The sequence below is a fragment of the Passer domesticus genome, chromosome 17 (assembly GCF_036417665.1).
Source record: "Passer domesticus isolate bPasDom1 chromosome 17, bPasDom1.hap1, whole genome shotgun sequence".
Lineage (NCBI taxonomy): Eukaryota > Metazoa > Chordata > Aves > Passeriformes > Passeridae > Passer > Passer domesticus.
Window position 1 is genome coordinate 8,549,274 of NC_087490.1, and position 26,599 is coordinate 8,575,872.

A 26,599-nucleotide genomic window follows, 5' to 3' on the forward strand; every position below is an offset into this window, starting at 1 on the left:
ATAAAAGAGGCAGTGCCTGACTGGTAGGGATTGGCATCTCAAATTCCAGCAGTTTAGTGCTTGTCGGGAACTGTGAAAGTGACAAGGATATTCTTCAGTGGGAATCTGAAAACTGACTATGTTGAAGTAGCCCTTAAACCAAAACAAGACTAGAGCACCTTTGTAATTTCAACAGAAATTAATTTTAGAACTCCTTTTAAAAAACATACAATATATTTTGCTACGTGTTTTCTTTCACACTTCTATCTACAATTTCAGGCCTTTGTTAATGATCATAAGGGGTTAATTTAAAAACTAACACAGAAACCAGTAAAAATGTCAAACATCATCAAACTTGCAAAGAAAAATGGTACTTGGCAAATGACAGATGGGAATTAATTTTACCCCTTGTTAAAAGCCACCATTTCTAATGCAGAATGTCATAGTTAAAAAAGTTTAAGGCAGGAAGTGAAGAAAAAGTTTTGAAACTACTTAGATGATTTCTAAGCAGGCAAAACCGTGTATCTGCCTTGGCTGGAAAGCAGCCAGAGCACTCTGGCTAACAAGTGCACTCTTGTAAGAGCTGTGGTAAAATCTGCAGTGCCCACAGGTGTTTCTGCCTTTCCTTCCCCAGCACAGCAAAGACACGCAGTCCTGGGTGAAGGAGGAAGTTGATATGACTGCTGTTCAATTAGAAGCCAAAATATCCCACTGATGAATGTCCTTTGTTCTGTACTGAGTGTGCTTATTTGTTCCTTCACGTGCTGTTGGTTGTGAAAAAAAAAGTTATACGTAAGTTAGATTTGACTAAACGTGGGTCCTAAGGTAGCTCTTTGCATGCAGCTGTTTACAGAGCCAGTGGCAAAGTCAGCCTCCTCTCTGCTGACATTTTGGTTTTGTTTTAGGCAAATTTCTTTTGTTTTTAAGCAGGCTCACTGTGTAGCTTTCTAATGAGTAAAAGAGACTTCAAGATAGCAGAATAAAAGTCTGTACTAGGATCAGGACCAAGTAGTACTGGATACCAGGGGCACATGAGGTATCACATGCACTCTGAATGATCAGTTTAACATTTGTAGCAATCAAACATCTTTCAATTGTGCGTCTTCAAAAAAATAGCTCGGTGAAAGTATTTTGAACTTCTACAAAAATTTAGAAACTTCCCCCAGGACCACTAATAAAATGTAATGCCCCTTGACAGCAAATATGGGTTTGAGATGTTTGGAGTGCACTCTGCAGACACATTTGCTCATTTTGGAACAAAGAGGGCTGAAAAGCTTTTTAATTAAATGTAGGATTCTTCAATTTTTTTTTTCCTGTGGTTTTCTGATTAAAAGCTTGTGTTGTATCAATTCTTCCCTGATGTCCAGAATTCAGTGAGAGTATGTTTAGGCCAACATCCAACACATGCAAATTCTGTTCTCCTCCCACAGTCTCCCATTTGCTAATCATGAAAGCACTACTGCCAGCACGTATTCAACTACTTCCTCAGATGGAGGCATTAATCTTTGAGGGGACAGAGTAGAGAGTTCAATTTACTAATGCAAAACATCAGCGGGGGAAGATCTACTGCTGAGATTTACAATGGGTGGAGAATAATATAAGCATACAATACACCCACTGTGGGAAGCCTTGGAATATTGTCTTGAAAGTATCTTTTTAATTTAATGCAATTTTATTCTTTTTTTTTTTTTTTAATTTAAATGTAAAGGAAAGCAATGGTCAAGTGATATCCTGATGACTCAAGTAATGCTCTTTTCCAATACCATGTTTTAATCAGGAGTCATAAATATGGCTGTTTCTACCTCCTGTAATCCAAGAGTGCCATCCTTACCTCTTGGCACAATGTAATTATCTCTGAGCTGGGGAATCGGTTAAAGCTACAGAAGTGTGAGGGAATTGTGTAAGAAACTCAGAGTATAGATTTATAATAAACACAAATAAAGATTTCCATTAGGACATTTCCATCTTTTCATGATGCTTTTCTAGACAGTTCCAGCTTCTGAATACAAGCACTGCTGTGGGCCAGACAGCCATCTTTCCCAAGATCTTGTCTTTGCTTTTCTAGTTCAGCAGCTCCTGCCTGGTGTTCCCCTCAGTGGCCAGTGAGAGATCAGAAGCTTCCCAGCAGCCACCCATGAAGCTGTGTCTGAAAGGCATGGGACAATCCTTTCCAGACACAATCACAAAGAACAAGTTCTTTCCCTTGCTGTGTATCTCTGTTTTGAACTCAGACTTCTGCTTGATACAGAGGGAATCTCCAAGGCCTTCCTGTGTAATCTTTTCATTACAGCAACTGCCCCAGGGACACAAGCACTAAGGGACAGGACAGCAAATCAATATTTCTGGAGGAAATGCTGGATTATGAGGCTTGGGCACATGAGCAAGATGTGATTGAACATGTTACTGCACATGGGCTGAGCCTTATAATTGGTCCCACGTCTCCTCTTTGTGTGAAATGAGCACTGAAGCCTGAAGATGAGCTTTAATATGTGCTGTAGTGAGTTGTAGGGGTGCTGCTGCTGTGTAATTATTTTCTTCACAGAAATGTGTGCTTGAAACTGGATATTCACAGCCAAAGAAGATGGACAGAGTAGCACAGGAGGAAAGATCAGAGTTTGAGTTTCAGAATACATCTGGATGAAAAGCAGACTCTGTATTCATGTGGATTCAAAGTCTGATGCAAATTCAGGCATGTTAAGGCAGTTACACATCCGCTTTCCACAAACACCCCAATGGCTGAGCATAATCACCACCAGTATCTGGGCAGAGCCAACACTAACCTGAAAGCTGGAATTTTTGCCAGGTTCATCAGAAGGAGTGAAAGTACTGAATATGCAGTGCTTGGCTGAAGATCAGTTTGGTGGAAGAAATACGTGGAAATCTACAAATATCTGTAAATTGTAAAGGTAAATATTAGCCTGGCATTAATGACTAGAAGGGAATTTAACTGAATTTAATGGAAAGTTAAAATTATGTTGTTTAATAATACTGGTTTCTGATGTCTGCTAGTAGGCTGGATTCTGGCTCATTTACAGCAAGGATAAGACAAAGATTACAGTACAACTGCACCAAATTCACCAGGATAAGGGAGTTTTGAACACTGCCTTGTTGTGTTGCATTCCTACAGAGGCTGAAGGAGTAGATTAATCTGGAGCTCTGAAAACATCTGCAGATTTACAGCAGCAGTAGAAATTGTATCAAGAGTGTTGTTCATACCCCACCAGGGACCTGCAGAAACATAATTCCAGCTCTGGTAAAATGCTTTTGTCTTAGGAAAGGAGTGATCCTCCACTCACAACATCAGCTCTTGATCAGTGAAATGAGACACGGAATTAAGTGATGGAGTCTGCAATCTGCACTTCCACAGCCAGCTCCCTGCATCACGCAGAGCAGAGTTTAAAACATTTAGGTGACATTCAAACATGGGATTGCACTGGTAGGAGGTCTGAGTATTTGAAGTATTAGAGCATTGAGGTTATTCAAATAACTCTGGAGCAGTGTGGCACTTAGCATGGCACACAGGGGAGGGAGAGTTGCTTTCCATGTGCTTCTATAGCCCTGTCATAATACATTCTGGATTTATTTATTCCGTGAGCCACTCTATTGATTAATAGTGCTGAGACATTTAACTAGCCACTGAATTATCCTGGCAGGCCAGGTCTGAGATGTTTTATTACCCCCCTCCCTGCACATACACACCAGCTTACTGAACAGACATTGTGAATTATTGAAGGTGGCATTTTCATGTACTCAGCAAGGTGCTCTGGCAAGGGCCTTCCTGAGTTCCCATGGCATTTTAGTATCAAATGCATTTCAGCTACTGGCAGAGGGCTCTGGGCACTAAAGGCTGTGCTCAGTGTTCAAATCTGTTAGTGCTCACATCAAGAATCATTACCTAACCTGCCTGCCAAGCAGCTGATTATATTAAAATTAAGTTTGCCAATAAATAAGAGTCTGCAAATCCACCCAGAGCAGTCTGTTTTCAGGCTAATTGGAAGCTATTTTTTGCCAGAACAAGTACTGCTTGTCCATAAATCAGCAGGTTTCATCATGCAGTTCTTTACACGATGTTGTCTCTGTCCTGGTTGGGAACAGACCCACTCTCACCACCCTCAGCTTCCCTCCACAGCCACACACACACTTTGGTGTGTGCCATCCATGGGCTCCCTTGTGCCAGTCCTGGTGAAGCCAAGGTTTGTTCAGGTGGGATATGGGCCTCACTTTAGCCTGTGCTCTGGGATCCTCTCCAATGTCCATTCAAGTCAGCAGGATCCTCTGCAGCAGCTCCAGCACACTCCAGCACCAGCCCTGCTTCCGTGGCCTCTGCATGACTAATGCAGGGGAAGCCTCCAGGTTTAAGGACCCTCTCTTTTCTCTATCAGAGAGCTGAATTCATGGTCAGAAAGAACTCTTCAGCCCAAAAAAGTCTTTCCAAAGCAATCCAGGTGGACAGTGAATTCACATTTGTTACCTTTGGCGTCTCCATCCTTCTCAAAAGCAGCTTTGACACAAAATTCACCAATGAAATCTACAATATTACAAGACTGCAATAACTTCCAGAGAAACCTGTATCTGTTCTGTTATGAATCAGAGGCCTGGTTGCTTCTCCTTCTCTAAGAGGTGCCCATTTCAGAGCAGGTTTAACCCCCTTTCACAGCTGGATTACAGCAGAGCCACAGAAGAATGCAGGCTTATAGAACAGTCATTTCTTCCTCTCTGTCATGAACCTGGGAGGTTAAGGACATGCACCAGTTTAAAAATAGGATTGTCAGGCATTTTCTTTGCAGCTGGGTTCTTTCTGGGGTTTGGTGCATCAGCACTGCTGCCCTAGAGAAGGGAGGCACAGCCAGGAGCACTGTTCCTCATGGGACCAGCTCATTTGGGATTCCTAACTGCTTCCAGCAAGCTTCCAGCTTTGCCTTGGGAAGGGATTGTTAATAAACTTTCCTCTTTATGACTAACTGGCTCAGAGTTGTCTCTGTTTTCAAGCAGACCAGTAGCACACACAATTTTAAATAGGCATTGTTCCAGCCAGGCCCTTACTCATGCAGTGTAAAGCTGGGCAGAAATGATAGCTTCCTTTATTTACAGATGTGTGAATAACAGCAAGGAATGGCCACAGGAGATAGGAAGAGACATGAGAAGCTCCAGCAGTGATGAAGGAGCTCTGCCCCTGCTAATGGGTTCAGGAGGGGAGCAGGCTGCCCAGGTCACTGCTAGAGCCTCCCTGGGACAGATTGGGCAAACCCCTGGCAGCAGTGACACACTCAAGGACAAACTGTGTCCTTGGATAAGCAAGTTGTGTCATGCCCAGCTCTCTCCCCTGTTCTGTGGTTTGTTTTCAGTGTTTTGGTTTTGGGCAGAGGCTGAAAGTTTCCCTAAAAGCCCAGGATGAGGAGTTACTCCACAAACAGGCCTTGAAGGCTATCATGCTACTACCACTCCTGTGGATACACAGAAAGATCACTTGAGAAAAGACAAACTCGGGTTCTTCCTCTGGACCTGTTATCAGTTTTCTCAACTGACAAGGACAGGCTGCTCCCAGGAATGTGAAAGGCAGCACAGAAGCTCCCTGCAGCAAGGCTGGACACTGCTGGGTGCAGAGCTGAGATCTGTCACTGTGTTGCAGCACTCCAAAGCAATGATTCCTTGTCTTTGTGTATTTCTAGGAAACCAGAGAGATCGTTCTCCCACATGAAAGCCTGCAGCCATTAGTGGCATGCAAGAAAAGCTCTCAGTGGATCATGGGAAAGATTTCTTTTGTGTTTAGTGCTTTCAAACACATTTTAAAAAATTTAAAATAATTTCTGTTAAAAACAACCCAACTGCTCTGCTAAGACATCATACTCACCCATATCTATACTCCAGCACTTACAACCCCACAGCAAAGGAAGACCTAAGGGCAAGGTGATAAATTATTTGTAATCTGATATCTGATTTTTTTTTTTTTTTAATATGTGTGTTTTTCTGGACCTGAGCTCTCTGGTCCACAAATTCACAGAGCAATTTCCCAGAAATGCAGTTTAGCTGAAGCACTTGCCTGGGACTGAAGGTCTCTAGCCTGACAAATCAGAGATGCATTTCTGAGAAGTATTTAGATATTTCAGTCCCCTAGACTTCTATCTCTCCCTTTCCCTTATCTTTGTAAATGACAAGGCCTTAAAAAACCTAATTTCTCATCATTATTTCTGTACTACTTTGATTTTTGTAGCAACTAAAGCAGTAATGGTTATGCCCAATTAAAGATCAGAAATATACACAGGTCAGCATTTGTCATTTGTCCCTTGTCAAATGCAACAAGACACCATCACTAATAAAAGCAAATATCTGAATAAAAGCAAGAGGAAAAAGACTGACCCTGTTTTTTTGAATTCTCTGTCCATCACCAATGCTCTCCCCTGGATATAAGTCCTGAGAATTGTTCTGCTCATAAGCCAGGTTAACACTAATATTTGCCAGGGGAGGGTTTTGGGTTTATTGATGCTCTGCAGTGTTGCAGGATGCATTTGTGGTGTCCATCCAAGCACAGGGAAGGCACATGCCCAGGCAGCACCCGGCAGCAAGATCATCCAGGACTGTGATGGCCGTGGTGCTTTCCCATGAGTCATGAATTCATAGTCAAATATTCCATGACTCATGGATTAACCTAACAAAACCCAGAGGGAATAAAAGTTATTGGGTTATTGGTTGACAAGAGCCTTTTAAAATTAACATGGCATAATAAGCAGGATACCAACATCCTCTGACTCGTGAGAAACTTGTCAGGAAGAGTTTTATGCACTCACCTATTACCAAGGGACCTCAGCTGGGGTTATGTAATTAGGATGGGACATTTTTTGCAGCTTCAAGGCTTGAATAGCAACATTAGTGTAATCTGGTCACAGAAAGCAGAGCCACATGCAACAAGCTATTAATACCACTTGTATTTAATTGCAGTTCCCTTCCATTCTAGTCAAATAAACAAAATCAGACAAATACTTGGAAACCAGAATGGAGCCAAAAATGAACCACAAGATAAAATATGGTAAACAAGGTTATCTGTCCCCCCTTCTGCAAAAAGGTTATGAACTTGCTTAACACTATAAAAAGAATGGTCTGACCCCACGGACAGGGCATGGAAGAGAGGGTTTGAGCACACATTTCCAAAGTCCTGGGTGCATTTGTGCTCCCTACTTTGCAATGAATTTCCTGGGAAGCTCTGGGCACCTCTTCATTAGCAACAACATAATGAGAATTAAGATATGCACAGACTTCTCTAACCCCTCTATACCTCTATCCCTCTGTAAAATAAGGTGAGTGGAATGCAGAGCAGAGAAATACAATAAATATTGTGGGGCCAGTGCTCAACTGCACTAACAGAGGTCATAGGAAAGCCTGGGATCATGCTAGTCAAAGGTATAAATTTCTGAGGAACACAAAGGAATTGGTACTGGAAAGCTTATGGGACTGTGGGACTTACAGGAGATAGAAAATGCCCCACAATTTTAATGTGGCAGTCTTAGCCTGATCCTTCCCGTATTCAGGACCCTAAAGGTCTGTTTGAGTTTTCTTGTGTAGACATAATATTACAGACCTAAGCCTGGGAAGAAATGTAGTACCTTTTCCATTCAAAACACAACAATCATCTCAGTTTAGATAGATATTGTATCATTTCAGCAATACTGATTATATGTTTAAGATTTTCTCCTTCAGAAACTATATATTATGGATAAAGAGATAAAACCAAAAAGCAAAAGAATAGAGTTTAAATGGCTGGAAATATTTGATTTAAGAAAACTTGTTGATTTTTGGTGACATTATCCCGTGGGTCACAAGACTAGGCTTTGAGCTTGGCACAACTTGCTTTAGATTTCATATTTTACACTCAGAATCAGATTTTTCTGTCAACAGTCTTATTTTTTTAACTAATATATCTTTCATTAAAAACTCCAAGTGCTTCATCATCCTCAGGCTGTATGTTTTCAGAACTTACTCAACCGTTCTCAATTTACTGTAGCACCCATATGGGAGCTTGGGGCCTCTCTCAGCCAGATGAAAAAATTCTAATTACACTGACTTGAGCCAGCAGAGGAGCTGGCTAATGCCAGCCAACATGCTTGGGAGGAGAATCAACTTGAAAGACATGTGTAACATCAATTTAATGTGTCACAGGACATGAAATTGGGGCCGTGATAAAGAAGTAATCTGCTGATACCCGTGTGAGCACAGCCTGTTGTGTAAAGCACAGAAGAGCTGTCCCCTGTGACTGTGACACAGAAAAAACCACTGGACAAGGGTAGGAACAGCCATAGCAAGGTGCACACTCATTCCCTGTCACACCTGCATGTTCATTCTGGTCATCCCAGGTGAGGGAGAGCTGGCAGGCACAGGCCTTGGGAGATGGGAGGTTTAGTTTTTTCTGACAGTGAGCTTCAGAGCAAGGTTTCTCACATGTAAATAGGATGCCCCAAGAGCACTTAAAGAAATACATATAAAAAGAGAAAATATATCAGAAACAATGGAAACACAAACACTGCCAGGCACTGCAAGTCAGCTCTGTCACTGAGGATGAGAACTGCCACCCACAGACCCACCCACGTCGAGCCAACCTGCCTAATTTGATCAGAGAAATTCTTGTGGTTGGATTCCTTTAGAAGGACTATGCACAAATAGGTCCTGGAGCAAATGATACCATTTTAACAACATAAGTGTGCTCTTACCTGAATCACAGAGGGTCTGCTGTTACACAGCACATCAAGTGTGCCTGTGTCATCATTTGGCCAGTTCCCTGTGACCAGGAGGCACAGCTGTCTGCATCACCCAGGAAATGTCCTGCCTGGCCCTGGCCAGCTGCTTGGCACGGGCCATGTGAGGGCATCCCTGCAGCACGAGCTCCTGAGCATCCCAGCTGCAGCTCCTGAGCAGCACACCACACCCCAGATTTCATTTTCTTTGCAGCCAAGCTCCTTCAGGTGCTCAGGACTGACCTGCCAGTGTTGGGCTGTTTCTGTACAAAGCTCCTCACTGCAGTGCCACAGGTTGCAAGTGGGAATGAAGAACCACTGGGCTGGTGGGCAGGCCTGCCTGAATCCCTGCCTGATGGCTTATCAGAGGAGAGGGGAGATGAAAAATTTCAGGAGAACAAAAGTCATGAAAACGTGCTTCAGATTCACAATGGGTAATGATTTCAGGCACTGTTAAACCTATTCTGTAGCTACATAAAGTGACCAGCTTATACATTGCTGGCTTACATACCATCTGGTTTTTTTTTCATTATCCAAAAAGAAAACAAATTCAAGGCCTCTTTGCTGTTTACCCTCTAATTTTATTAAAGAGAAATACCCCTTATCATTGGCTGTAACAGGTTTGTATTTTCCAGAAAGTTTCCAAAAGAATTCCTTGGACTGATTGCAAGAACTGTTATCAATTAACTGATTTTAAATAGTGATGCACACGTAGCCTTGGCAAAGGGTTTGAGACCTATATTTCATTTATCTTGAAAAATAAATATGTTTAGCAAAATTCTGTCCTTGTACCCTTGACCTCTCCCAAGTGCCAGTAATGAAGACTCAAGGGCAGTAAAGGATTTATTTCTCTGCTACCCACTCCTCAAAGGTGTCAGTCAGTGAAGGTTAGGGTCAGGCTGTGGTAATAAATTGAATTTAGGCAGTTCTAAAGTAGACCATACAGATTCTATCCACCTTCTACTCTCTGCCTGGAACATTTACATACTTTATTACAGCCCAGGTAGGCGTAACTCTCAAGTGCCAGCCTGAGCCCAGAAGCAAAACAGGGCAGAGCACTTAGTGAAACAGGTTGCTGGGAGGTTCCTCAGCTCTTATGTGATCTCAGAAGTGACCTAAGAAGGAAGGAGCTTAAAGAGTCTGCCAAAATGGATCCTTCTTGCAAACAGCCGCTGAAGCAGACTCGGTGCTTCTTTTCTCTGCTGAGGATAAAAAAGGAAGCCATAAAGATTTCTGACATGATTCTTTTCTGAAATTAGTTTTTTTTCTGAAGCTCCTGTCACTTTTGATAGCTTTTCAGTTGCCCAAAGTAGATGTGATTTAACTTGATGTTATAATATTAGTACTGTCTGCTGTGTAAAATGAAACACTAAAGATATCATCCAAAGAGAAGGTAATTATAGGGAGTATTTATGTCTGAAGAGTCAATCCTTAAGGTTTCAAGCCTAATTAGTTCCATTATAAGAAACTTCTGAGTTAGAAAACTCATGGTGGCACTAGCAGGGAACACCAAATTTATTTGAGAGAGCAAGTAGAATTTGTCTGGCACGTTGGTATGTGAAATCCCACAAGGCTGGATTATGTCTTTCCTTCCTTTATCCCAAATTGTGAACAGGCCCAGTGTCACCAGACCAGCTTGTGTCCTGAGCCAGCTCACACCTGGAGCTGTCCCACTATTCTGTTCCTGGGTTTACCAAGCACTGAAGCCCAGCATCTTCCCAGAAGCAGAGATCTGAAGTTCAGGAGTTAATTTGTTAGCAAACATCTCCATTCCCTTGGTCAGCATGGACAAAAAGAGGTTCAGTCCCAAGGAAACTCAGGCTCCACATGGATTTAAGCTTGAAAATTTGCAGAGGAAAGCAGCTCTGAAATATTTGTGTGCAGACTGACAGCTTGTGTCCCAGGCTCTGGGACAGAAATCACCAGCAGAGCTCCCAGAGCTCAGAGTGAAAATTCTGTTCTGCATGCACACAGAGACCAGGCACTTCTCATCTGACACAGGGAAGATCTGATTATTTTCTCAGGGTTTTGTTTGTTTGTTTGTTTGTTTTGGTTTTTTGTTTGGTTTTGGTTTTGTTTTTGTTTTGGTTTTTTGTGGTTGGTTTGTTTGTGGGTTTTTGTTTTGGGTTTTGATGTTTGGGGGTTTTTTTAGGCCATATTTCAATCATACTCAGTCATTTTCCCTCCAGTTAAAACCCAACTGTTAATTGTAGGTGTTTCATCTTGGTGAGGTTGTGAAGCTGGAGCCAGCTTCAGTGGAAATCCCACACAGCACACAAAGGCTCTGCTGCAGTCTGTCATTTATCGCCTGAATGGAAAGAGTAACAGCCCAACACAAATATTTGGACTTCTCTTTGTTCCTGGCAGGGCTCTTGAAGCACACACACACACGAGCAGATTGAGCTTGGTTTTGTGAGGATGGGAGAAGCAAAAGAGAGACAGAGCTGGGTATGAGCCAAACCAGCACACAAGAGAGGCAGAGGCTGCTCCAGGGCTGTGCCCAGGTGTGCAGGGCTGGAGCACCAGCACAGGGAGTTTTATCACAGCAGGATGAGTGGATTCCTGGAGCCTTATCAGGGTGTACATCAAGGATGGTTGTTGATTATGAAGAACAGCACAGGGCAGAATCTCCCACGGGTAAATCCTGTCTGTGGGGCTGTGAGCAGAACTGAATCAAACACCAAAGGATATAGATCTTTTGCTCCAGATCTGCAAAAATCCAGACCTGGACCTTCTTCAAAACTGCTCCAGCCTTGTTACATCCCACTTGACCAGAGCAAACCTTTAACCAGATAAACAGCACATTCAAAAGAACAGCATTTTCATATCCTTATTTCAGAGCAAGGGCAAGACCACTGGAAAGCTCAGCAATTCTGGCTACACAACCACACAGGTATGATGTCCTACCACTCTCAACATCTGCTGCAAGACAAAATACACAGCTGTGGTAGGGCCAGCTTGTCTTTGGAAGCAGTTACAGAGTGCTCACCTCGTGTTTGGTGCTCTGGAAACTCGTGCAAGCTGTTGCCCCACCCTCAGAAAGCACAGGAGAAGGAGATCAGAGCCCCAGGAGCAGGAGATCAGAGCCCCAGGAGCAGGAGATCAGAGCCCTGCACCGCCCGCAGAGCAGGAGGCCACGAGCAGACCTGGTTTCACTGATAACAACAGCACAGTTTACACAGCCCCTGGAAAAACAAACGGTCTGTTGGTTGATATGCCTGATTCCTTGGCTCATGGCCCAAGGAGGGAAGCTTGGGAGCACTGAGGAAAGGATTCAGAAGACAGGCCTTGAGTCAAACATTCACCACAGGAGTTTGTGACCAGGGACCTGTACTTGCACCAGGACTGAGCTGAGCTGCTCCTGGGAAGGCACTGTCTCCCCAGCTGGCTGCTGCTCCATTTTCCCTCCTGGTGCTGGATTTCACCAGCAGTCACAAGGGGCTGCTTGTCTCCAGTTTGGAATATGAGTCCCTAGTGACATAACTTGTAATCCATATGAAAGGCAAGATTAGAATGGACTTCTGATATTTCTCCTACTGTTCACCCTGCCCTAATCCAGCATGGTTTGCCAAATACTACACAATACTAACTGCATTCAGGCCTTTCTTCTGACATTAAAAATTTGAATCTGCTCTGCAATCATGGCTTCAAGAAGTAAGAAGTGAAGGAAAAAGTCCAATAGCAACACTCTCTTTGCTGCTCTGTGCATAGCAATGGGCTCGACCAGGCACAGCAGTGACACAAACTGTTCTGCTGCAGTGCTGGGAACACCCAAAATATCTGTCTTCAGAAGTTCAGTGCTATGTTGGGTATTCCTGATGCATGTTAGAATAATTCCTTAACATTTACCATAGCTCTTCACGTCCCTCTGTGCCAGCATGCTTCAGAGCTGTGTTCAGGCAAGGTGGCTGCAGGCAGAGAACAATGCAGCACTTTCTCTCTGCAATCTTCCACTCGGGTACAGCCCTGGAGCTCCCTTGGGCACACCTGCCTGGCCCAGCCCAAACAGCCCTGAGATGGTGTGGGCAGGAGCACACTCAGCTCTGCCTGTCAGTGCAGCCTGCTGGCAGCTCTTTGCTTGTTCACCCTCAGAGACACAGACAGGAAAGTGGGGAGCAGAGTGGAAGTAAAACTCAGCCTCGTTTTGCAAGGCTCGGGACAGCATGAGAGCCCTTCCCATGCTTTGGGAGCACAGAGCAGGGATGCTGCTTCAGAGCTGGTAAAGCAGCCCCTGCAGGTGTTGGTCAAGCTCGTTTCTCTTGGCAGCCTCCTGTAGGGACCAAAGGAAACAGGAACTGCTGAAGGATCAGCAATCTCTTGGCAGCACTTCCCAATCAGCCTGTACCAGTCTTCAGACACCCATGGAAGGAGAGGCATTACCCAAATGGCTTTGCCCAGATCTGCAGAGGTGCCAGCTCACCCAACTGCAGCCACCTCCTCCTGCCCATGCCAAAGGCTCTGGCAGGAGAGGGCAAAGCGCAAAGATCTGCACCAGCTCCCAGCAGGGTGGACAGCAGCAAATAAACATACAGACGGCCTTTGGCAGCATGGTAAAAAGCATTTCAGTTTCCTAACGAGAAACAGCTCCTGCTGTGGGCGCTGGAGCAGCACTGGGACCATCCCCCTCTGCAGCAAACCCTGACACCAGGCCTGCTGCACATCTCAGCGGGGCAGTGACAGATGAGTTGCTGTGACAGAGCCCAAGCTGTTCCATCACGTCACTGCTACCTTGTGTGACCCAGGGGGTAGCAATAACAGCCAGGCTCCACTACATCATCCTGCCAGAATGAAACTATTTAGAGACGGGTTCCAAGGGCAGCCATGAGCTTGCTTCCCTGGCAGGCTCACTGGGCCAAGAGCTTTGAGAGGCAGGGCCCATCTATACCCCTGAAGGAGGTGAAGGCCAGTAGGGACATGACTTCCTTTATTTCCATAAATGCAGAAGGTGCCAAATGTTTGGAATGTGCTTTGTAGAGCAGGATTAGTATGGGTCCTGCAAAGCTCTACTCGCCCGAGCACGGATTTTGCTTAGAGGGTTTCCAATCTCACTTGTTTGTCCTGGTTGTGCATGATAATGAAGGTGCTCCAGAGCCAAGAGAGATGAAGGAAGTGCATTCCTGATGAGCTGATCCCTCTCTTCCAGTAGAGGACTCAACAGCCTACACAAGGCATTCCTTTTTGTGAGAGCTGGGGCTAGGCTTAGGCTTGAGAGAGCCTACAGTTCCAGGAGCAGTGGCACTGGGAGAGCCATGCCATGGCCATCCCAGCAGGGCCCAGCATTGCTGCTCCTACATCTTTGTGATCTGAACCACCAGCACTGGTGCTGGGCTTGGTCTGAGCTCAGTCTCTGGGCTGAGGTGAGACTGCTGTCAGGGTTTGCTTGAAGAATCCAGGGAACATAGGGCTGGGAATTCCAGGCAATAATAGGACCAATGCCTTGGGTCTGTTTAGTTTGTGCCTGGGAGAACTGGGATTTGGGCTGGAAAGGTGTTGTTGGGAACAAAAGATGGAGTAAATCTGCTCTCTGTGCAATGAAGGACTGAGCAGCAGGGAGAGGGAATATTTATAAATTATATTAATATTTCACCCAAACTGGGGGAGAGCAGTGATGTCCATGTTGTCCTCAGAACTGCTTCAGTTATGGATCAGAGAGAGAGAAGGGAAACTACTTTTTTTTTATTTTCTTGCCACTTTTTCCAGACAGAAGTGGGACATCACCTTGCTCCTCCCCAGATCTCTCCAGGCACATGGGAGTAGCTCAGTGCCGGCCAGTTCCCTGAGATATAAAAACATTTGGGAGGTTTAAGTGCTACTAACAACTCTATTGTCTCTTAATTGCAAAGATTCAGTCCTACAGACCCAGACTGATGAGACAAAGAGGGAATTTCTCCATATGGGTTTATCCAAAGAAACACTTGCAGCTCCCTTGCTTTCAGAGCCCAGCTCCAGCCTGAAATTTCTTGCTCCTGTGCATGTTGATGGTTTGCAGTTTCTGAGCACGAATATCCCTTGCAAGCGCTGCACAGGGGCTGATTTCTGCTTTGCAGTAGCGCTGTGAGTCACCAGGTGCCACCAGCGAGTCATTCCAGGCACTGCTCATGTGCCCGCCGCTCGGATTCCACCCACAAAATTCAATATATCCGAGGATTGCTCCCAGACAAAAGCTGCCAGGACAGAGAGGACTTGGGGGCTTCACCTCCCCAGGACAGCCTGTCACCTGCACCGGAGACTTTGGGGCTACCTGCTTTCCTTCCTATGGGAAGGAGCTGTCATTGCTGGAATTTCAATTCCACCTCCAAAATTGCATCTATCCAAGGACTGCTCCCACACGAGAGACGTGGTGCTGGGGAATAGGCAGAAGTGCTCTGAAACGGAGGGGAATCCTCTGATTTAAGCCCTTAAAATGATGAAAAGGGGTGAGTTTTCTTCAATTTAACCTATTAAAATGATGGAAAAGGAGGCGTCTACCTTCATTTAAATCAGCCTTCATGCTGTCACATCCAGTGCAGTAAGCATGCTTCCTCAATATCTCATTATCTTCTGAACTAAACTGTACTGTCAGCATGTATTCTTTATCATTCACCTAAGTGATAACAGGTTTTAGTTCCTCCAGCAAAATTAAGGCATAGAACTTTTGCCAATGACCCCATGGCCTTGATCTTTGAAGCAGAAATGCTCATAAAACAATAAACATCTACCCCCCTTTCAGAAAAACTTGACTGTTAATGTGAAGGAGTTGCAGTGACTATCTCCCCTTCAATCTTTTCCTGGATTGGAGATGACCTCTGAAATGGAGCATTTCATTCCATTTGTTTTGCTTCAGTAATTTGCAACAAACCTTTGAACAGCGAGAATCTTGTTTATTTCTGGACACCCGTTCCCATTGAAGGCTTTTTCCAGACTAGCACAGAGACTACCACAATCAGCCATCCTGAATCATCTGGACAAAATATGAAATTCATTGGCTTGGATGTTTCTTTCTTTATTCTTTCCACCCTCACTGCTCTTTGGAATGCAGGTAAGTGATTTTCAAACATTTTGCTGCTTTTAACTGCAAACTTTTTTGACTTATCTACTGCAGAATACACACCTTGGTAAGAAATTGTTGATACCATCTTTACAAGCTAAAGCAAAGGCACACAGGCCAGCTTTTACCTGCATGGTTTCATTTTCAATCCCTTCCTCTGTAATTTCCAGCAGGCCAGTAGATCTCTTCTGTAAGTAAACAGACAATCTGGGGAATGGAGCAAATACATTTAAAGACAGAGAAAAACTTCCTAGCTTCCCATATTGAACAAGTGTTTTTACTTCCTTTCTTTGCATTTTTCTGTGCTTGTTCTTCACCACCCACCTTGATCCCTGCCTTTCTTTTTGCTTGTGTCCTGCCAAATAATCAATCCTCCCTTAGTTACCTTTTCATAATTGGTTCCAGTTCTGCAAGATCCATGTCCAAGTTTAGAATTTCTGATACTTACCTAGATCATCTCAGCATTGCATGGTATTCTTGATATAGTTCCCCAGCAGTGTTGTCCTTGCAAGATTCCGCATCCCAAAAGGTCCTCAGTGCTCCCAGCTGTCTCTGCAGCTTGTTCATCTCAATTAACTCCCCCTTAAATATCTGCTATTTTTGACAGTGTTGCTGTAATGTCTTGTCTTCTTCTCACTGTTTTATTTGTTGAGTAGTTTCCCATGTGATGTCCAGTAATTACTGATAGTCTGTAAGCCAAGAGCCTACTCACCTGTGTATCTGCCTTGTTAAGGCCAGACTCAAATAAAATGCACAAAACACAGACATTTCAGTAGCTCTTAATAAACTTGTGTTGGAGCCCATTTCATTGCTGATCTTAACTTTCCCCTGTTCTGGTATGTTTAAGACTTATTCTCAAAAATAAATGTAATTAGTGACCCTCACTGAGGGGCTGCTCTGGAGATTTATCTGTCTATGCCATGTAAAAATACCCATGGAATTAATGAAATTATATACTGTCTGGGAGGTAAATAAATGTATTTTGCTATTCAAAATGAAGCAACCTTAATATGCAGGTGATTACAACCTTCACCTAAACACATTCCTAAACTAACATAACCAGGGCATTTTATTTACTTACAGCAGTCCTTTGGGTGATGTACTTGTGCTTCAGAGAACATCTAGAAGAGTTGAATAACATTCCTGACTCTTTTTTTTTCTTCCTTTAACAAGGAGCTCAAGACTCTTGTGCACAGCACTGTGGGGAGCTGCTTGGTACCTGTTCTTGCCAGGTGACATGCCAGTCCTTGGGGACATGCTGTCCTGATTATAAAGAATTCTGTCTTCAAATTTCTCCATACTCAGGATCTCTTATGGGAGGCAAAGACTTTTTGATTAACAACACAGCTTTTGATCCCTCTTCTGTGCTAAAATGCAGGTGGGCCATGATTTTATATTCCTCTGCCAAAGGAAGGCAAAACTGTATAATCTCACTCTCCAACAACAGGCAATTAACACAAAACAAGACCAGTCTATACAGGAGTGAAAACTTTCCAAAGTTGTTAGAAATGTACAAAAGTTCTGCTCACTCTCACCCTCTCACCTGTTGACTGTATTTCTACACAGGATTGGTTTTTTTAGGTGGAGTTATTGTGTGGGACAATCATGACTCGGCTCATTCTTCCCTTAACATATTAAAACAGTGACTTTTGAAAGGAGTTTCCTTTCAGGGCACTTGATTGTCAATATTTCTTTAGCATTTCCCTTTGTGGGAAAGAAGTATTTATTTCTTAATCTGAATGAGAAAGCAGCAAGACAGAAATGTAGGTAGGACAGCTGATGTTTTTCCCGTAAGAGAAAATTGTGGATCCCAAATGTGTCAGCCTGTATCACACTTAGGTGCATGTGGCACATGCAATACATACAGTACACTGAATTTTGATGACCCAGATGTTGTGCTATTATTTCCACAGAAGGTTCTGAGTGAGAATTTGGAGTTCTTCCCATCTGGGTAGCAGCCGTGAACAGGTTTTCAATTCTTTATTTGGAAAACCTTTGACCAAGGCATTCATTCTGTAGAACACAACTGTGTACTTCAAAGTACTTGCAGAGTTACATAATTATAGCCAAGGCAAATTCCAGTGCAGAAAAGCAAAGGTACTATTTCCTGGCAAGCCCCAGCTCCCTCTGACACTTGGAGTAGATAGATATTCAGTCCCCGTATATCAGTCTTGAAGAATCACAGGTGGGGTTATCCCCTAGGACTCTGGGCAAGAGCCCTAACTGGAATCAAATGGTTAAATAACAAGCAGTGCCTTCTGAGTTAACCTTTGCAACAGAAAGTCTAGAACAGCATGAAATTACTTTCGTTGCCCTCACAGGACTTACCAGGGAAAAAAAAAAAAACAAATCAGAAATTTGCAATAACTGCAAATCATGGTCATTGTTAGCCACCCTGTGATCCTACTAATGCTATAATGTTATTTTCTCTTCCTCTTGCCCCTTTGTTGCTAATTAATCATGTCTCACTCTCCCAGTAATTAAATAGTAAGTTGAAGGTTTGTGGATTGCTGTATATTTGTGCAGTTCACAGCAGAATTCACATTCATGTAATGAGCAGATTTTTCCAGTTTATATTCCCTGCTACAAGCAAAACAGCCCCAGACTTGAAATGATCCATACATGACACAAGGTTGCTTGTTGAAGCACATTCGGAATTTTCCTTCTATCTGTGGTGACACTGAAAAGTGTTTTCAACATCTACAGGTTCAAGCAGCAAATCATAACCAGTGGCTATATTGACAAGGATGGAAAAGCCCACTGCATCTCCCCATTGCTTTATGAGACTGGTTTCATCCCTTTTGAAGTTTCTAGAGATGCTGGGTCAACATTTCCCTACTCTGGAACTTGGTTATCAGGTACTTATATCTACAGCATCCCTCTTCTTCCTATATTCTTCCTCCATGCATGCAAGATTGATAAGTCTTTTCCTTTTGATCAGTTTTATTCTTCCTTAACAGGCCTCAGAAAAGGAAGTCTCACTAGCCTCATGTTAATTCATCTTTTGAGAGATGAACTTGCACAGCAATTGAGTAGCACCAGCAGCATTAACTGATAAAAACTCCTGCTTAAAAATTAGGTTGACCAAAACAGTTCCCACTTCATCCCTACTTCTATTCCTTTTTGTCCCCTCTTCAAATAATTGCATTGTGGTGTTGCAATGTAAGGACTGCAGATATTAGTAAGGGTTGCATTCTCTCAGCTTCAGTTTATTCTTTTCATGTCATGCATCCTGTGCTGTGTAAAACATACCCAGGGGAAATCCTGCTAAATCTTAAATAATACAGTAGCATTTTTTCAGGACTCTGCAAAGCCAAAATGTCATTAGCCCTCTTTCTCTTCTCTGCAATGCAGTACATCACAGCAAAGTTTCAGATAAAGAAAAATGCACATTGGTAAATGAGACAAAATGGCAATACTATGGCACCTCCAACACCGGTGGAAACTTAACTCTTACCTGGACACGCCAGACACTTGCAGCAACCCACGTCAACATAGAAGTCTGGGGATACCAGGAAACAGGTAAAGTGACCCTTTTCCTGCAAGCATTTATCACACACATAACTCATGTGCAGAGCTCTGCACAGCTTGTGGTCACTTTCACTGAGACCTGCAAGTATAAATAATTGATGACAATAATGTCAGCTTTTCCTCTTCATTTACGTATGGATGGAGATATCTAATTTCAATCTTGTAGCTATTGCTCTTTTCCAGCATCCAAAACCCTTTTCTTCCTCTGTCTGACAGGTGACAGTTATTCAGCAAACTGGATGGCTGAATGGAAATACCTTTATACTTTGGCAAGAGAAACCCCCAACACAGGGATATATTCTTTCATTCCTGTGCCTGCCGAAGGAAATTACAGTACCTGGGACTACGGAATTTTGAGAATTATACCCAGCAACTATTTTGATGGGCAGAGGCAAGTGCATCACAATAATAACAATAACAACAACAACAACAATAATAATAGCTACCTTATAAGCTGGTGTCTCCTTTGGCATTCAAAACTGAGACTCAGGCTCCATTTCATGGGAAAAAGTGGGGAGAAAACTGGAAGGTCAAAAGTGAGAAAAACTCATGAGTTGAGATAAAGACAGTTTACTAAGAGGAGCATGGAGGAAGAATCATGAAGTGTCCCGTGAGCAGACTGATGCACAGTCAGTCACCCAGTAAGGGCTGTTTTAGAAAAACACTCCTGCATTTTATTGATGGACCTGCCGGTCTAGGGCATGGAATATCCCTTTGGTCAGTTTGGGTTGGCTGTCACAGCTGTGCTCCCTCCTGGCCTTCTCCCTGGGGCCAGCATGAGACACAGGGAAGACCTTGACACCGTGCCAGCAGGAGATAAAACACTGGTGTCTTATCAGCTTTGTCATGGTCACAAATCCCAAACGTGGCTGCTGTGAAGAAAATTACTCCAGCCAAGCCCATGCTGTCACCAGACTAGGATCTGCTGATTTTTTTGTTTTGTCACAACTGTGGAGGAGTCCATAATTGTAGAACTTCAGTCACTGCAGCCACAGGACTTCCTCTTCTATTTTGTATGCAGGTTTTTGCATTCCTTCAAATTTTATGCCCATTTTCTTTTACTTCATTGCATATTTCCCCATGATTTTTGGTGGACTACATGTGTAAGTGCTCCATGGATATTCCTTCATAATTCTTCCATATCTGCAGGTTTGATGTAGATAGTGTAGACTCTGTGAGTATATTAATGCCAATTCTTCAGTGTTACAACATATTGTTAATATGTCAGAACCTTTTTGAATATTTAGAGGTTGCTACCCAGAGAAGGATAGCCTTTTCTCCTTCTAGAGGGTTTTTTATTACACTTTGTTAAGGTATTTATTTCATGGGGGAAAAGCAGAGTGGCTTTGGAACATTTCAAGGATTCTGAATGGTTTCTGTAGCCATTAGTCCTGATATTACTGGGGTGCATTTGTTATGTTTCGTTAAAGAATCCAGATATTCTTCATTCTGGCCTAAATGAAATTACAATGTCAAAAGGCATGAATGCAAAACCTTCCTCTAAAAGGATCCATGTAAGCCAGAATCATGATTACTAAAATGTATTCTGATTACTGCATACTTGCTGCATGCTGTCCTGTCACCTCCTGAATTTGGAAAATTTTGATTTGCCATAACTTTTTGAAGGAAAAAGAAAGCAGTGGGCTTTGCTATGAAATAACTTGAAAGTCAAAAGATGCTTTTTAATTATAATTAGCAATTGAGCCACAGTGCTTACTGTCAAAATAGTGCTTGTTCAGCTATCAGATCTATTTTTTTGTTTCTTTTTTTTTCCCCCCCAGCAACATTCCATCAATCTGGAGCTCAGACCATGCATTGGCTTGGCACCTTGAGAAAGCCTTCAGAGATGACCCAAATGCATGGGCAACTGCAAAATGTATGGAATGGGACAGAAAGGAAGAGTTGCTTCCAAACTTCATGGAAGAAATTATAGACTGCCCTTGCACCTTGGCACAGGCAAGAGCTGACACTGGCAGGTTCCATGTAAGTTACTAATTGATCCCTCTGGCTTATTACAATTCCAGGTGGAAGTTTAAGGAGTGCCAAACTCCACACACACCCCTGTTCCCTCTCTAAACATCATTACAAGGAAACTAAGTTACATTTAAATTTGCCCAAGTAGCATATCAAATGGCAGAGGTAAATACAGCTTATCTAGGTAGTATGAATAAAAGTGCCTATAGAATAGGGGATGGAAAATGCATTTAAACAGGGAATTAAAATAGTAGTTCCAATAGCAGACTGTAAACACTCTGTGGAGCTGGGAGCAGGGATGGCTTCTTTGAGATCCTACAAGATCACAGTCTGTGTTTGAAGATGATATTCCATGCTGTGACAAACTATTTCTGCCTAGTTTTTCATTCTTTGCTGCAAACCCTTCTGCCTTGTACTTCAGAGCTCAAGCCCAGAGCTGTAATCCATTATTTCCTTTATCCTGCTTCCTTCCTCCTTCTCAGCTTCACTGTTATCAAGGAACTGACAAAAGCTAAGACATCAATTGCCATTCAGTCTACACTTTCACTTACACTGCTGATCTGAGGACCAGATGACAGTGACTTCCTCTCCTATTTATGATACTAAATGGTGGCATGTGTTTATGCATTTAAAAAAAAAAAAGTTTAGGTAAACATTGTTACTATTCTGGTTATGAAGCTCCAAACATGATGTGTAAAAGCTTGTGAATATAAAGAAGAGATCTACTGCCTCTATCTAAGAACACAGAATAAACATTTACTCTGTTGTGTCTGTGTTTGTTGTACACTTACAATTGAATCCCATCTGGCTGCATTTGTTCTTCAAGGTCTGTTGTAACAGACTGCAAAATGTTCAGGTCAGACATGTTGCTCCAGACACTTGAGTATTAAATTCACCATTTTTCCTATCATTCCACCCTATTCAACACAACCTTAACCAGTTCATGTCAACTTTACACACGTCAGATACAAAGGGTGGGAACAGAATGTAAGGATAGAAAGTACAATGAGGAAAGATTGTGTTCCTTAAGTGTGAACATTGATCTTTTTCAGACAGATTATGGCTGCAACATTGAAAAGGGGAGTGTGTGTACTTATCATCCTGGTGCTGTGCATTGTGTAAGAGCCATTCAAGCCAGGTAAAGAACATTTTTTAAACTGCATTTTTTTGATTGATCCTTTTACATCAGAGACAGCAGCATCACAGAATCAGGGGTGAAGTCTAACTGGACATCAGATAAAGCTTGGCAAACGAAATATTCAGCTGTATCCATAAAATGTCAGTAAGCAATCCCTAAATAGAAACGGACCCCACAGAGCTAAATGATGATTTTCTTGCTGCTTTTCTCAACCAGTCCCCAGTATGGGGCTGGACAGCAGTGCTGCTATGACTCCACGGGAACCCAAATCCTCACGCACGACTCCACCGGAGGCAGCACACCTGATCGAGGACATGACTGGGGTTCACCACCTTTCCTGAAGCCTCCCCGCATACCTGGCTTTTCCCATTGGCTCTATGATGTTATCAGCTTCTACTACTGCTGCCTGTGGTCTGAGAATTGTGACTTCTATATGAAAAGGCGGCCCTCTAGTGACTGCAGGACGTACCGCCCTTCACAGGCTGGTAAGGCTCCAGACTTTCCTTGTGGAGTGTAGATTTTTCATACACTGTTGGCTTTTAGAATATTTCTGTATGTGCATATATGAGTTGACAATGGTGAGGGTACAATGTCCTGTGGAAAAAATCCATGGAAGGTTTCTATTGATCTATCACTTAGAAAATTTGTATGCTTTTTTAAATTATGCTACAAGATTTTCTGCTGTTGAGCATACCCCTGGAACCTAAATAGCCAAAGCATAATAGTCAATGTTCACAACTTTATATCATCAGTGTGGAGTTCTTCAGAGAAAAAGGTGATTAGAAATGGTTAATAACAGGTAGAAAGTAGCTAGAGAAGCTATCATGATGAGAAATATTCATATCAAATAAGAAAGTTTTACAACTTACAGTGTGTCTGGTTTTCTCTCACTTGCTTTCAACTCAGTCATCAAGTCTTGCCATACCTCTGTTGCTGCCCCATTTTGCCTTCTATGCTGCTGAGATGCTGAGGTGTCCAGCAGGACTTGGCCTCCCATAAACAATTGCAAAGAGGCAGCAGTTTGCACCAGAAAAAAAGGAGAAAACTGTAGAGGGCCTTGCATTAGGTAGTTAGGGGTCATGAATGGGTGGTCTGGCTGCTTAAAGAAGTCCCATCAAAAGTATTGGCAGAAGCAGAGCTTGAATTTGAGAAAATACAACTTTACAACTTGATGGCAAGGTGCATTGTATTAGTTACTAGACAGAATAAAGCATACAAAAAATAAATTAGAAGCAACTTGGAGCAATTTACATGGAAGTTGGAAATGCAAAAGGGGATAAAGGTGCAAAGGATATGGATGCAAAGATAAGGCAATAGCCCTGTATTCATGTCCAAATCTCCCCATATATTGCATGTGGCACAGACTTCTAGCCTCTTTCCTTTCTCATGAACTTGAGGAGTAACAGGTTGTGATTTTTGCTTCTTAATTCTCTTTTTGCTTTTAAAAATAGCATCTGCTTTTGGGGATCCTCATTTCTTTACATTTGATGGTCTGAACTTCACCTTCAATGGCCTAGGAGAATACACATTGGTAGAGTCTGATCTCACATCCCTGAGAGTGCAAGGGAGGACACAGCAGGCACACTTTTCCAATGGTAAGTTGGTAAGAGAGGAAGCAGAGCTTCTGAACTTCTGAGATTTGCAGAGCTGAGGTTTGATATTTGCTCAATTTGCACTTAGCAGCCATCGTCTTGTCGTCTCTGTCATCTCTAGTTTTCTTGTTTGGCCATTTGTGAACAGTCATCATTCTCAAGATAATCAGAAAGCAGACATCTTCAGGAAAAACTTCTCAATCAAAGTTTAATTGCTAGTTTTATTGCGTGTGAGTAATGGCAATGTAAAGCTTTCCACTGTGTTTAAGAGCTCCAAAAAAATTCTTATTTCTCTCCATGCCCATTCTCATCAATAAGGAAACATAAGGCCAGTTCTAGAAATCAGTCAATAGGCACAGCTGCCAGCATTTTGATAGCACTGGTTTTTTTTTTTTCATTTGGAAGGAACTGGGGCTCAGGGAACAGGCTTGTCTGCAGTGGCCATGCAGGAGAACAGCTCTGATGTGATTGAAGTGCGCTACTCTGAGGATTTGCACCTGGAGGTCCTCCTGAACCAGAGGGTTCTCAGCTTCTCTGAACAAACTTGGATGGACCTGAAAGGTCAGTTATACATATCAGCCTCTCATTCTGATGGAGCCCGTGGACAGTTAGAAGTGTCTCTAGGTGCATGCATTTCAACGCTTTTTTCAGCATACTTTTGTCAAGTGTTCTAACAGGTGGATCCAGTGTCCATGGTTTCTATGTCCTCTTTCACTTGTTTGTAGAGCAATGGTTTTCCTCCTCATCCATTGGACAGCGAATGGAATTAAAAACTCTGTCCTCTACATTCTGCTTTGAGCTTACTGCATCTAATGCAACAAAGCCTACCAAATAAAATGAAATATAGTGAAATATAACTAAAATATATACTAAAATATAACTCAATTTAATATTTACCTATTGGGAGCTCTCTCAATAGGTCAGATATTATTCCTCTATTCTTCTGCCAAAAAGACTGAAAAGACAAAAAGACAAAAAGTTGACTTTTTGTTCAACAGGGCTGTGATCTTTTGATTGCTTTTAATGATAATTTGACAAATACTCATCATACATCACTTCAATTTTAACAGCAATCCCCCTATTCAGCAGAGGAACATTTCTGTGGCTAGAAATTAGTATTCCTCACATGGCTGAAGAGCAGTGGAAGGCTACACTGCCAAGGAGCTGCAAAAGCAGAGATGCAGGGAGGAAAAAAATGGAAAGGACATTGAGGGGTCCTGGAGATGAAGCCATGTGAGGGAGGTGTTGACAAGACAAGGGAGAAGGAGAGGAAAACTGTGACCACTGAGACCAGTGCTTGCAGCTCACAACCACTCTCTGATGTTGACGTCTTATATCTTTAAGCTTCTGGGCTGGGACAGTGGCAGGAGGCATCTTATATCAACAGTGGACATCTCTTTGCTGCCACTCTCTAGTAGCCATCTAATCACAATTGTAGTGTGAAGGTGTGGCTTCCCTTTAAATGCTTCTCAGAGTGCAGCTCAGCGTGGAGGGGAGGGAAAGCTGTACGAAAAATGGTTAAAACTGATGATTTAACTGATGCTAAAACACAACAATTTTTTCACTATGGATAATTAGCTATTTTGTCCTCTTCCTCTCTTTGTTATAGGTCTGTTTCTCTATTCTACACCTGATCAGAACATCACAGTGATGTTCTCTTCTGGGTCTGGAGTGGAAATAAGGGGAAGTGGAGGATTTCTGACTCTGACAATTCTACTCCCAGAGAAGTTTAAGAATCACACACGGGGTCTCTTTGGGGTAATGAATGGCAATCCAGAGGATGACTACACCTTCAAGAATAAAACCACCATGTCAGTTCATGCAAGTCCCCAGCAGGTGTTTGAGTTTGGAGCTAGCTGTAAGTAATTGCTATGGTCCATTATTACATTTTCTTATGTATTTAAGACAGCTTATGGTTTAAGGACTAGGAAATGAAGTCTGTGCCAAGCAACCAGTACTGGGGGAAGAGAAGGCAGTAAGAGAAATACACCCTCCTCTACCCACATGGGGAGTGAAAACAGAACCATGATGGAGTGTTCAGCACTTTGTTCTTCTATCTCTTCCACCTCCAGTCACATTTCTGTAGATAAACACCTGGATTAATAGCAGAAGGTGGTCTATGTTGGCAATGTTACATATGAATCTTTCTGTCTCTGTCTCCCAAGGGGCAATTGAAAATGGAACTTCTCTCTTTACTTACGACACGGAGTTCTTACTGAACAGTTTCTTTTATGGGGACAAGCACAATGCCTCCTTTCTGCCTGTGTTCTCCCCTCATGAGGACCCTGCTGATCCCCTGCTAGAAGAGATGGTCTCACACTGTGGCTCTGACCCATTCTGCAGATTTGATGTCCTGACCACAAGAAGCCTTCAAGTGGGAAATTCCACAAGACTTTCCCATCAGAATCACAAGCTGCTGGTAGAACATCTAGAGCCAGGTGATACAACATTCCACAAAACATCATTACAGAATAACAGGATATTCTGAGTGGGAAGGGACCCACTGGGATCATCAAGTCCAAACCTTAAGTGAAGAGCCTATAGTGAGCATCACTATAGATATTTCTACAGGGCATCTAAAGAGTTAACACAGTTTGAGGAGGCTTTGCTTAACTGTAGGTTCATGCACCTATAA

General features: G+C 42.8%; 1 protein-coding gene and 1 long non-coding RNA gene across 13 annotated transcripts in view; one reads left to right on the plus strand and one right to left on the minus strand.

Annotated features, from left to right (window-relative positions):
* LOC135282376 (uncharacterized) overlaps positions 1-26,599 on the minus strand; it is a 33,723-nt gene continuing 7,124 nt past the window's right edge. Inside the window, exons 2-7 of one of the 12 annotated variants that reach the window (XR_010348582.1) lie at positions 24,862-24,919; positions 23,242-24,788; positions 19,707-19,782; positions 8,299-19,339; positions 5,831-5,875; positions 1-2,870 (exon numbers count right to left, since the gene is read on the minus strand). This is a non-coding gene — a long non-coding RNA (uncharacterized LOC135282376). Of the gene's footprint in view, positions 19,340-19,706; positions 19,783-23,241; positions 24,789-24,861; positions 24,920-26,599 lie in introns of all 12 variants that reach the window. The other 11 variants (XR_010348581.1, XR_010348580.1, XR_010348578.1 and 8 more) reach the window with 11 other exon arrangements.
* SUSD2 (sushi domain containing 2) overlaps positions 15,587-26,599 on the plus strand; it is a 16,403-nt gene continuing 5,390 nt past the window's right edge. Inside the window, exons 1-12 of the mRNA XM_064392047.1 lie at positions 15,587-15,720; positions 16,903-17,107; positions 18,436-18,587; positions 19,084-19,251; positions 19,477-19,651; positions 21,042-21,243; positions 22,287-22,372; positions 22,589-22,857; positions 23,824-23,967; positions 24,370-24,525; positions 25,574-25,822; positions 26,130-26,402. Of these exons, the coding sequence (XP_064248117.1) occupies positions 15,654-15,720; positions 16,903-17,107; positions 18,436-18,587; positions 19,084-19,251; positions 19,477-19,651; positions 21,042-21,243; positions 22,287-22,372; positions 22,589-22,857; positions 23,824-23,967; positions 24,370-24,525; positions 25,574-25,822; positions 26,130-26,402 (2,146 nt within the window). The 5' untranslated portion in view covers positions 15,587-15,653. The remainder of the gene's footprint in view (positions 15,721-16,902; positions 17,108-18,435; positions 18,588-19,083; positions 19,252-19,476; positions 19,652-21,041; positions 21,244-22,286; positions 22,373-22,588; positions 22,858-23,823; positions 23,968-24,369; positions 24,526-25,573; positions 25,823-26,129; positions 26,403-26,599) is intronic.